Here is a 13,538-nt window from a genome sequence, read left to right on the forward strand (position 1 = left end):
ACACTTTGAACAAAGGAAGTAGCAGATTTAATGTGAAATATACTTACCGTTTATAATATTGAAATATTGTTTGGAAACTAAAGCTCAAATGTAATAGATTTTTGTGTAATTATATTACATTTATATTACAGCTCGTTATAAAATTACTTGGTAGCGCCTTATTTGTGAACAAACTTCACTGCAGCTGCGACATTTCATGGATTTTTACCGCAATAAAGTTATTTTTACAAAATCGTCATTTTCTAATTTCAGCTGAAACTTCGGTAGCCTTTGGTCGTTGCGAAAAGCGTTGTGTTGACCTCGGGAAAAAATAAAAGATTTTATTTTCTCACGAAAAAGCACCTTCAAAATTAAATTTTCAACTTTTTTCCGTCAGTGAACAAGTAACCATAGAGGTAGACTACCTAGAGGAATTATGACCCGACATTCATTGAAAAATTATATCACACACACCAATAACACGAAAACGTAAACTTTGCTTTGCTTTTGAGTCAAAAGTTTTGACGTTATGAAAGTCCCTTTACTTTTGACATTAAGAGTCCCTTTTAACTGTCTGTACACAAAGCGTTCACACACACGTTTTAATATACGATTTTTCATTTTAATTTGTCAGTTTGTTTTATCGAGAGGGCCCTTCAAATCACTCTTCACCAGAAAATAGAGCGAAAAGCAGGAGCTAATTTTGAGATAGTTTTTATGAAAATCAAGAAAATTCGAGAAATTCCAGAAACTTCAGGAAAAATCGAGAAATATTTCGCGAGTTTAATTGATTTCTTGAATTCATTGTATTTGTTGGAGTCCTTGAATTTCAAGAAAATTTAAAAAATTCAAGGCAATTGCAGAATGTTGAAGAATTTACCAAAAAAACAAAATTCTTGAATTTTCAGCATTTTCATGATTTTGACAAATAAAAAAAAATCGAGAAACTTCAAGAAAATCCAGAAAATTCAAGAAAACGGAAGTTTCTTATGGTATGGAATCAGATCTTTACACTTCTTATGTGTTATGTGTCTAGCCATTGATAATGGCTGTGATATGCTGGCGAGATATTTGGCAATAAATAAATATCCAATAGAGCGATACACGAGACAAAAAATCTAAAATTTAATTGCCAGCATTCAACTTACCTTGTTGTGCATTGATTCTTATATCCATATTCATATTACCTGAAACTTTGTTCGAACGATTTCCATTTCCTGGCTATTATTCCAATGGTATTTTAAATTGAATTTAATGAAGTGTAGTCGTTTGAATTGAATATGAAGATAGAAAAAAGAGTGAAACAATTTCTAATTTGAATTATTTTTTGTTTTATTAATAATAATAAACCGAAGGTATCTATTATTTTATAATTAAGTAATTTTATACAGAACTTGAATGACTAGATATAAAACGGGCTATATATACAAAAAAAAATTGTGAAAGAACGAACAAATATAAAATAATTTTCATAAATTAATTTATGATTAATCTTAGCTGAAGCCAACGCAGCATCATATTAATACGATTTATAATTGCTGATTTTTTTCTCCTTCTTTTCGTTGTTTTATTTTGCTTCTGATACTTTTCGCTTAATCTTATTTAACTAGTAGAATATAATAAGTACAATTATTTTAATCTTAAACTTCTTTTTTTTTTCAAATGTTTTACATTTCTATTTTATTGAAAAAAATCATTTTTTGTTTGAATATTCAAATGAGTAAGGGTCTTCCCGACTATAAAACATACTCGAGTATATCGCCTGCATTCACGTACAACTCGTATACAATTTACTAATAAAATCTTCAATCTATTTATGAGTTTGAATTATTATTGACGCTACAGTGCGATTGGCTTAAATAACAAAATGAATGTTAAAATGAATGAAGTGATAGATTTTATGTTAAAACATGTAATGAAAAAGTAAAAATCCAGTTGTCCAAATTTTTTAACTTTGTTTTTTGCAATAAAACCTGATGCGACCTGAAATAAAATAACTTGACGGGTTGTGAGGGTTACCTTACTTCTTAGAGATTTTTTTTTTAAGATTTAACTCAGGTCATATCAGGACAGGTTCGGTTCATTTGATCAGGTCAAATCTATAAAACGGATTAGAAAATCGAAGATGTGGGTCCGCCATTTCGTAGCTTTTTGGGCTTTTTCTGGACGGCTACAAAGATTAGACCTATAAAAAGTCGGATCATTTTAGAGGCATTCCGTAGAAGTATTTTTTGCTGAGAATCGTGATTTGCGTCGATTAAAAATAACTTATCTACCGTCTCCAACCTAATTAGACGAGAGAATTTCCAAATTTCTTACGATTATAATCGATATTGTTGTCGAACAAACATTTGCTGTGATGTACAACAGCGCTGATCGTCAGACATTGTCTAATATATCGCTAATCATCTGCTATTGACTTGACGGTAACAACAAAAACTAGCGACAATCTCTGGAACTTATAGTCTTAGCAAAAGGAATGTCCAAAACAATTGAAGTAATAGATTTTGTGTCAAATGTCAAACAATATTTTTAACAAAAGATCTAGCAGATTATACGTATAATCAATGGTTGGCGTCACACGTTAGACGTTTTTTTAAAGATAAACCGAAAACCATCAGACTGAAATACATCTCCGAATATTCTATCATTTTATTCTATGTGTTCGGCTACAATATTAGGCCCTATGGTCACATCTTCAAGATGCCACTTTGCATTTACGTAAAATCAATTTTTACACCAAATTGCATAAAACGATCAAAGTCATAGAGCTGTACAGATTTGAGATCAAATATGGTCGAGTATATTTCGTTGTCGGCAATACCCCTACACACAGAGGAAAAAAAAGTATCTTTGATTTGCATTAATCACAATTAAAAATTGTTTTTTGTTGTTGTGCGGGGGCTTATTATTTACAAGTCAATTTGTGTGTGATTTATTGTTAAATATTTATTTAAATTTAAATTGTGAAAAATTTATTTGCAAATTGTTTAGTTAACCATATTTTTATAATAAACGATAACGAGATTATTATCCAATTACAGATGTGTAATATAAACAATAAACTAATCATTAAAAAAGAAACGTTTTATCTGTAAAAGTCACGCGTTTATTAAAAAAAAAAAAATTCAAAAAAAATCGACAAACTCCACACTCTTTACAGAATTAGATTAATTAAATTTTTTTTAAATAATTCATATTCGATTCGAACATTACTTATACGATCCAAAAACGTAAATCATTCACCGCGAATTTATTTGTATAATTCCAATGTTCCGATCGGTTTTTTTTTCACCAACATTTTATTTTGTATATCGAAAGGAGATTAATTACACGATATGTTTACGCGATATACCGATATACCATATTGGGATGTTCGAACAACGAACGTAAAGAATATATTAAATTATATCCGATACACCATGTGGTAGAAATGAATAATAAAAAAATTGTTTTTTTTCCATCGTTGAACAAATGAACAAACTAAAGAAAATATCTCAACGGTCGTCGTTTTTCTTGCTGACTGTTGCGCGAGCAGCAGGATAATTTTTTAGAATAATCTTTAACGCCAATGTTCTGCGTTTCTTTTTTTGGTTAGGTTAACGACGTGCGTATATAATAAACTTACGACACAAAAGGATCTTGAACAAATTTTTATTTTTAAAAAGCAAAAGATTTCGTTCTTACTGTCGCTTTTGGAGCTTGATTTCTTCACTTTCTTCTTCAAAAAAGATTCCGTTACAAATTGTCCGGATGATTTGTACAAATTTAATTTTTAATACAAACACCGCAGACACTAATTGAGTATTAACGAATTCCTTAAACTCTCCACATTATTACAATGAAACGCACCTGATCCTGACAAACACTGACAAGGATCTACGGTTGAAGTGTAACGAAAGCGATTTTATTGGTGAACACATTCCTTCTTTGAAAATGAAAATTTATCCCAAATGAGTGTGCAATAAACTAATCAGCCAGGGCTTTGAAATGTATGCACAGTTTGACTTTTAAGAATTTCGATTATTTGCTTGCACGAACACTCTTCGGTCATATTGGACTGTGACGTGAAAATTTGGTTTTAATTGATGCAGTATCGAGCAGGTGTTTTCTGAAATTAGATTCGTACCGCTTCTAAGTTTGTGGAACTTAAACACGATTTGAATTACGTCGCAGACAGCCCTGTTCGCTAATCATCTGCTATTGACAACAACAACAAAAATGAGTGACAATCTCTGGTCAACATAGTCTTATATAGCATAATGAATGTTCAAAACGAAGGAAGTAATAGATTTCGTGTCAAATATCACACAATATTTTTAAAACTAAGTACGTCCAACGCTAGCCGATTCTAAACGATAAACCGCATAAAAGACTAAATACATCTCCGAACGCCCTTATCCGAAATTTCCGACCTTTTTTATCGAAAGATTCGAATATTCTACCATTTATTGTGGACTCGGTTACAATATTAGGATATATGGACACATCTTCAAGGTGTCACCTTGCATTTACGTAAAATGAATTTCTCAATTTTTGAACGATCAAAGTCGTACAGTAAATGTCAGTGAAATTTAAAAACTTCTTCAAAACTTCTTGTTTATGCTCGTGATAGTTATACGTACGTCGTACGAGCATGATAAGAATAAAGACATATACAAACATATGAACAGTTTTGTTTGTATGAGTGGACCAGCTGGAAAACAGATGTTGCAAATTGATGTCTAAATTTCACTTCTTAGTACAAGTTATGCGAATCCTGATTGAAAGTTATCAGAGACTGCCTGATTTTTCGTGAAAAATCATTTTCGCTTCTTTCCCAAAAGCGATGGATACTTTCCCGACCGGAAGCACTGATTGAGAAGACTCATTGAGACTCATTCACAGAAGAATAAACTATCAATATATCTATCGCATCTGGTACTTCTTTTGATGTTCGAGATTTATACACAAAATCATTTACTTCATTAATTTTAACATGTTTTTTTGTTGATAATAAGATCCCATTAGCCGGACCTTATCATGTTTTGTCGTCGTTGTCGGTAACAAATGACTAGTAAGAAATTTCAAAATAATCACTGGCATCAGTGTGACTGGCTGACTGACTCTATACAGTTAATTGAAATGGTTTACATTTGTATTAATATAAGATCTGGTCACATACTAAAAACTCGATACGCTGACCAATTATTTAAATTATTCAAGAAAAAATCAAATCTCATTTTTCACATTGGTAAAAATATCAATAAAATTAAGATATCTCATTTCAATCGATTAGACAGAAACCAATTTAGCACTTGGCCTCAGTTAAACATTTTTGTTACCCAGGCCAAATAACAAGCAAACCAAAACAAAAAAAAATTGAATAAAATAATTAGAATAAAAATATGAAAAAAAGGCAAGCGAGAGAAGAAAAAAAAAGTCCAACAACAACATCGAACACCGATATGTACTCTAGGTGACCAATCAAATTTTTCCATTTGATGAATTTTGTTGGTCTCGTTAAAATTTATGAAATGTGACAATATCAAATGAATTGATCGTTTTTTGTTGCATTTCGATCATTATAAAATACAACAGCACACACACATTTCGTAATCGGTGTAAGAAAATTGAAATCGAAATAAGACGACAACGACGACGATGGTTTTTTTTTCGTGTGTTCATTGAATTCGAATAAAAACATGTTCAAAAATTGATATTTATATTTTTATAGAGATATCATTGTGGGTATAATGGCATGTTGAAAAAAAAAAATGTTCAAAAATGAAATGAGCGCGACAAAAATTAAATGACGACAAAACATTGAGACCGAAAAAAATCACTTCTAATAGATCGGGAGCTTGTGTACAGATCAGACCCTCATACAGGGATTAGTTTCGTGAAATTGATTCTTAATACAATTCGTGAAAATTCTCGAAAATAGACACTCCCTCACACAAAACCCATTTAAAAACGACAATACTTACGATAAGACATATCCAGCGTAAATCTATTACTTCATTTGATGAAATGTATATCGTAACGCTTAAAACATGATCTTGTACTTCATTTGTTTATAATCAAACATTTTGCTATATAAAAGACACAGGACCAGAGCTCATTGCGTATTCTTATCGTTGTTGTTAATAGCAGATGAAAAGTCAAGTTGTCCGATTTAACAATAACGGATAAACTGATGAATTTTCACCGACGTTCATATAAAAGTGTACACCGACCTTCGTACCCATTGACCATCTTTTAAAAAAATTTATAAGATATCAGGCGGTAGAAAAGCACAAATTTCTACAGCTCCGGAATGAGCATATGATCAAATCGGGTACTTCCTCAGGGCCTATTTTAGGGAAATTAAATTTCCAAAAATTCTTAAATTTTTCCATCACTTTTCGTCATTTCATCAAAAACACAACAGATTGCATCGTAAATGTTGTTTTTACTGCCTTTTTAGTTGTTTTTCATGTCTTTGAGCTTAACTGATTACTTTGGAATGACATCTATCAGAAAACAAAATTTAGAAATTTTAAGAAATTTTGTGAAATTTGTGAAATTTTTGAAATTTTTGGAAATTAAATTCCTTAAAATAGGCCCTTCCTATTATAATTCCTAAATTGGCGCCTAACCTACATACATTTGCACCTTAAGAGTAAGATTGTGTGTGTCCATATACTAAATGTTCAATTCTAAATGCCCTCAGGAAGCCACTTCAGCCTTGAATTTCTATCAAAATAAATTTGTGTATTGAAACGCCTTTCGTAACCAAAAAACTTGAAAATTCGATAATTTGATTTGTCTTTTCATCTTCTGCATTCACTCTTGACATCAATGGCAATATCAAGTGCAGTCTCGATCACCAGCTTAACGTGACTTAATGTGAACCACGCCTTGAGGTATGAAAATACTATCTGAGGAAAGTTGAAAATTAGGTTTCGCCTAAATGTAGGCCACCAATCACACTGCAACCACCCAAATTATGAAGCTTGTGTGGACGTTAGGACATTTCCAGTGCGATATAATCGCAAGAAAAATTCCATGTGAAATTGTGTGACACGGAAATCGAACCCGGACCATTTTAATGGAAGGCTAGTATAAAACTACTGAGACATTCTGTCTCTAATATACAGGGGAGTTGCGGGAAATGGCGTAATTCACTCAGAGTATATGTTAAAAAAAAGTTTTATTTTTCATCCAGTGGTTTCGTAGTGCCCTCGTTAGGACCGTCCTTGAGCTCAAAGACAGAAGTTGTAAAACAAAAGTTTTTTTTTTTTATCGGATAGTTTAATAGTAATGACATAGCTTTCACACCGCGATCGTATTATGAGGATCTGTTATGCACCCAGGCTCTGGGTCTACCATGAGCTGTATTTTGCATTTTGCATTTCTTACATGTCACAAGCACTATGAATCACGACAAAATATATTCAAACATTTACGAGGCGAAAAAGCAATTCTTTTTCTTCACTCTGATTTATCCAAAAATCAATGCCCTCTCTCTGTGGCCGATCAATTTCGTAAATATAAAAATTATGAACGTTTGTCAGCGTCAGAATGAGCAAGACAAAAAATCACTTGCATGTCTGACGGTGAGGTTTTTTTGTTAACAGTTCCAACCAATTAAAAATTTTTAATAAAATTAAAGTTTTTCCATAAAATGTATAAATAAACTTAATAAAACGATGTAGGAGAACCATAAAAACTATACGTAAATAGCATCTGAAGTCTCATTATTTACAGTCTTGTAATATTTACAACAAAAAAGTTTTTCATTTTGGGCACTTTCTATTCGGTGAATTTGGTAGAGTCTCCACTAAACATCGATCCTAATTTGTACAACAATTCTCTCATAATACGCCAAACCTTTTTTTTCTCCTCCTCCGGTCTCACTACCGACTGTCACTGAACTCAGTGCCACCATTCGATGATTCCTCTTCTTCCGTGCCGGATTCACCCGATGATCGGAATTGTGAATTGGACATTTGGTCGCACGGTATGCCGAGACACCGTCCGCACATACCTTTGTTCACATCCGCTGTTAAAATGTACATTTTGCCGCATCGCATACATTCTTCGGTGGGTTCACCTGAGAGAGAGAGGGAGAACAAGAAAAAAAAGTTCTTGAATCGGTTCGGGGATGGAAACTCGATTTTTCAATGAATTACCTTCATGGGTTTTCATGTGGGCTCTTAAATTACAGGCAAGCGCAAACTTTTTGTTGCATAGATTACAAGAGTGGGGCTTGTCACCTGTGAAATAAATAAAAAAAAAGGTTTTATTGAATGAACTACACAAAGGTGTCTATCGATGATCGTTCAATAGTCGTTTTTTTCTCCTCCTAAATCTGTCTTGCTCTGTGAGATTTTTTATTAATTTTCGTTTTTTATTTTGTCAATTAGAAACACACCGTCTGTATGAGTCTCATTTATCCATTGCGTCAGGTTTTTTTTTTAACGTTATAATTACATTAATTGCAGGTCAAATTTGTGAAGGTTTGAAACACACTTGAGATTCGATTCAGATTATTCAATTTGCTCGCATAACATAGAAAATAGTGTATCGAGCCCCCATTCATTAACGTGAAACGCCATCGATCTCTTTCGTAAGGTTAATTTGACGATCATTTATCATGTGAACGTCGCAATGCAACACGGCTTTGGAGCAGAGAGACCCTGAATCTATCACTTTGTATTGACAAAACACATAACGCTTCGGTGAATTGCAGGTACACACCGAATCGTTAGTTAGTTAGTTTGAATGCGGTTGGCTACGATCAACCTTGCCACGGAAATCAATTTGACTAATTGAACAATTCGTCCACGAGAGATAACGTTAAACGATGAATGTGCCAATAAATAACGTTAAAGCCGTTTGCAGGTGCTAAAATCTCACTGTTAAACGAATGACTGCGGGGATCAATTTATGAACGTAAATTATGAGCGACAATGAACATAAAAATTGAACCGTTGAAAGAGGCTGGAGAAAAGTATACTTCGAATATAGTATAATACCCGTCCACTTGAACAGTAAATCATTTTAAAAGTGCCGACAAATTCATTTCTGTTCTTCATCATACTGTTAAGTGTACGCAAAATAATGAGTTTCTTTTGATCATCATAGACAGATCGGAATCGACTTGTTGCTGTTCATAATAAAAATCATAATTTCAATCACACGTCACACATGTACTCAACGAAAATCCAAAACAAAAAACCAATTCGAAAAAACATTTCAATCAAAATGCCATCAAACAACTTACCGGTGTGTAGAAATAGATGATTCTTGAGGTTTGTATGTTTCGAGAATCCTCTCGAACATATATGACACTTGAACGGCCAAGAGCCACTGTGCACGTACATGTGTGACTTGAGATCGCCGGGTGTTGGGAATGATTTCGAACAAAGCCCACATTTGTGAGGCTTTTCCTGTAAGAAATTAGAGAAATGGTTTTTTTTTAGATGGAATGTCTTGTGGTTACGTCATGTAAGTATGAGAGTGTTGTTGCAGCACTTTGAGAATTTTTTTAAGAGAAAAGAAAAATTCTCTAAATTTAAGACAATCGAGAAAATTTGGTAAAATTAAAAAGGCTTCTCGTCGACTTTCTTAATTTTCTTCAGAAAATTTGAATTGTGTTTTCTCGAATTTTTTGATTTCGATATAAATTTCATATAAATTGAAAAAATCTAACAGACATTCGGACTTTGTTACGTATTGATTCTTTACCTCTCCCATCCTTAACTCCACCCAGTTGTTTCCAATTCAAGGATTGTACCTTCCCAAAACCCATCTGTTCTCGACAACGATGTTAAAAATAAATACTGAGCTCTAGCTAACGTCGACGTATATGTAGAAAAACTTATGTTAAAACAAATGAAGTAATAGATTTTGTATCGAGATATTTTCAAAAATACTTAGATCAAATGAAGTAGCAGATTCGAAAACTACAATTTTAATGATATGCCTGCTACTTGTCTTGCTAATCGTACACAAACCATAAAAAACGATCTTAAATTGGTTCGGTCGTTTGTCGAGTTATTATTCCTTTGTCTTGCAACACAATTGTCTCACATTATAATTTGTGATGCAAGCAAATTTTTTGTTCAGATTTAACACCCAAGACCCCAACCATATAATTTCGATAATTTCCTCTTCCTTCCAAAGCCCAACTTTATTGCCTGTGTTCGTACGAATCATAAATTTATTTCAAGAATGAACGAAGGTCGAGTGTAAAATCATAAATATATTTTTTTTTGGTGTAAACATTCTCATTCGTGTATACCAGCATCCAGCCATTCCATTTTCATATTTTAATTGTTTGAATGATTTAACGATTCTTTCACTCAAAAATGTTTTTTTCCTTATTCTTGAATTGAAAATAATTATCCGAACCGTTTAACTAGCGAATGTAAAATGCAGTCTAACAATTACGACTCCAATTGTAATGGCAAAGACAAGTTTACGAGCCAAATTATATGGATTAGAGTTGGAAATTAAATTATTTTATTGTTATATTGAACGTTCGGTTGTTGATCATTATTTAGTCAAGATTAATGTCTCTCATAATGCTGTCCATATGGTAAAATTACAGAACCAGCAATGGTTGATTATGCAAATGACTGTGGCCGAAATTCATAAATAAAAAGCGAAACCTTCCACCCACATTTTATCGAATGATTTAAAACAATACGAGAGCAACGATATCAGCTTACTACACCACAATATTATCCATCATTTTATTGTGTTCTTGACAGTAATAGCATTATTATCAAGAAGCTTTTATGTTCACCTACTCAATCGGGTTGAGTGTGTAACCGAAACAACAGAGAGGTTTTTGTGAGAAGTAGACTCTTACAGGATGCGCTCAGAATAATTTATGGGTTCTTTAAGGTTGGTGTAATTTTATGAAATTTATTTTTTATTTAGCAGAACTAAATGCGAACAGGTAATACACCTTCTTAAAGACTGTTCTGTGTGTGTATGTGTCTCATATTTTAAAAATTGACCTTTTCAGAACCAGCGATGCATAGATTCCCACCGTTTTCGTTTGGAATAAAATTTAATGTTTGCTTTAAGAACCGGTGAAGACGTTGGTGTGTATAAAGCTTCGAGTTCTTTGCAACAATGTCAATGTTGAATATACTTTTGTTATGAAGGGGGTTACTGATTTTTTGGTGACCAAGAGAATTATGTAATTCTTTTCCATCCATTTATTGTGATGTAATCGTCATGGGAAAATTCCGATTTTTTTTTATTATTATTATTTCTTGGTCTGTTTCGGTTGTTGAAGGAAACAAATGGATGAATTTTCAGACAAAAAACAATTGTTTCGAGAACATAACATTTAATACTATTCTGGTTTTGTTTGTTTTCGGTTTGTATGATAATTTCCATTCCATTCGGAATGACTTGTTTGTTATTTATGATTTTTTCGGATGAAACCGAAAATGCTAAATATTTTGAGAGTGATATTCAATTTGTAGGAAACCAACAAAAAATTACAATTTTCGTGTATGTTTTGTTAAATGTATAATTACTCAGTCTCATACCGTTACTAATCAAAAATTCAAAATGAATATGAAAAAAGTGTTATCTCATATCCAATCTCATCACTGGTGTTGTTGATTAAGCCAACAAAAGATAGAACAGTACAAAGAAACGCCTTCAAACATAGTTCTTTGTAGCGAATGGTTTCTGCCAATATTTCGACATGTTAAATCATCCTTCGATGTTTTACATATATCAATTGAAACCGAACAAGTCACAAGTGTAAGCAAATACATATATATCAGGGGCTGCGAGGGGCCCTTTTAAATTCATAGAAAATCCTTTGTCAGCCAAAAGAAAATTCTCAAATTCATCCTTAAGAAAATCCGCTAAATCATAGAAAATTGAAAACAAAATCCTTTGAAAATTCATCCAGAATCAGTAAAAAGACCTAAGTAAATCTTTGGAAAACGATAGGAAAATCCTTGAAAATCCCCGACCTTTTACCAAATTTTCCTAAATCTTTCCAAAAATTATTATTTTTCATCGTTGCTTTGCCGAGTTTTCTCCCCTCAATATGCCATGAGAAAATAGCATTTTCTTGACGACTGGTTGAATGACATTTCTATTGAGAAAAATGCAGCTTTCTCCCGTGGGGAGAAAATGGAACTTTTCTCATTCAAACTGTGACTTTGTTTATGTTTATGTAAAATCAGAACACAGCATGCACGAAAAACATTGTGTTCACCTCTGGGAGAAATAGGAAATTCCAACTCGAGCAAAATTATGGCCTTCGCTCCGACATGTTGGCATTTTCTATTTTCTCTTCTCTGTAAACAAATGACTATTTGTGAAAATATGGTAAAATGTAAGAAGATTAGGAAAATTAGGGAAAATGTTTTTCCAAAAATATCCCCATGGTCACTATTTTCAATCATGGTGTTACGTCACTGCTTGTAAATGCTTGTTTAGGCACGTGTGATTACTCCACTCGCCTTCGGCTCGTTCCGCAAACCTCACCCTTGTCTAAACAAATATTTACAAACAGTGACGTAACATACTATTTCCACCATCTAAGGCTTGATTCACATAGCAATGTAAAAGTGAAGTTTTTCTATTGTCAAACTATTATAATCAAACGTCAAAAAAGTTGCATCTGTCTATTACTATGTAAATCCACAGTAAGCTGTTTTTCTTGGTTTTTCTGATTTCTCTTACAAACCATTTGGAATAGCGCTAGAAGTTAGAGAAATGGAGAGGAACAGCAGTGACAGTTCAGAAGCAAACGTGGAATTTTTTACGTTTGCTAAGTAGTAAATAAGATAGTTTCCACAACCCTTGGAAGAAGTGAGACTCATAATCAAAAGTGGTTATCATCAATAAATCGTGCGGAATTACTTCGTAAGTCTTCAATAGAAGTTTAATTGGCCGTAAAACTAGTTTCGAATCAATATTCAAATTCGAAATGTGAAATTGCGCTGGGTAGACGTAAACGTCTCTGAATACCGTTAGTCTTCTGTTTTCGACAACAAATCGAACCTTTTAACAAATGAAGTAGAAGATTTTCGTTCAAAATGTTTTGAACAAAAGATGCAGCAGAATCGTTGTGCCTTGGGTGCCGATATTCTAAAAGTTTAACTAAAATTCCAAATTTTCCACACGAGAAAATCTAATGCACATTTTCACAACAAAATGCCACAAAGCAAAGCCAAAAATTCGAACTAATTCAACTCGTATGACCACCACAATATACGAACACGAACATCACATGAATGCATTCTTCCTTAAAGTCAATCTAAATATTACAAGAAATTCCCACGCTAGTTCCATTTGTGTCTAATGAATTTCAATTTATTAATATGTTTATGCGACTTATACACCCGAGTCATCATCAGTTTAAAGGTTGGACATACTCGGTTGAACACAATACCATCCTCACGGAACGTCTTTACGTATACGATAAATACATGAGAATTCATCGGGGGGGAAAACATTTTTCCTTATTATACCACCGAACATTTTAGTATTTTATTGTGTGTACGCGTATAGCTATAAAGATATTACGCTCTATCAAGGTGCATGCA

General features: G+C 32.9%; 1 protein-coding gene across 1 annotated transcript in view; it reads right to left on the reverse strand.

The window, feature by feature from the left end:
- Nucleotides 1-7,465: 7,465 nt before the first annotated feature.
- Nucleotides 7,466-13,538, reverse strand: part of LOC119079072 (zinc finger and SCAN domain-containing protein 31-like) — a 37,381-nt gene continuing 31,308 nt past the window's right edge. The window contains exons 7-9 of the mRNA XM_037186881.1: nt 9,230-9,395; nt 8,136-8,219; nt 7,466-8,056 (exon numbers count right to left, since the gene is read on the reverse strand). Coding sequence (XP_037042776.1) covers nt 7,860-8,056; nt 8,136-8,219; nt 9,230-9,395 — 447 coding nt within the window. The 3' untranslated portion in view covers nt 7,466-7,859. The remainder of the gene's footprint in view (nt 8,057-8,135; nt 8,220-9,229; nt 9,396-13,538) is intronic.

The sequence above is a fragment of the Bradysia coprophila genome, unplaced genomic scaffold (assembly GCF_014529535.1).
Source record: "Bradysia coprophila strain Holo2 unplaced genomic scaffold, BU_Bcop_v1 contig_297, whole genome shotgun sequence".
Classification (NCBI taxonomy): Eukaryota; Metazoa; Arthropoda; class Insecta; order Diptera; family Sciaridae; genus Bradysia; species Bradysia coprophila.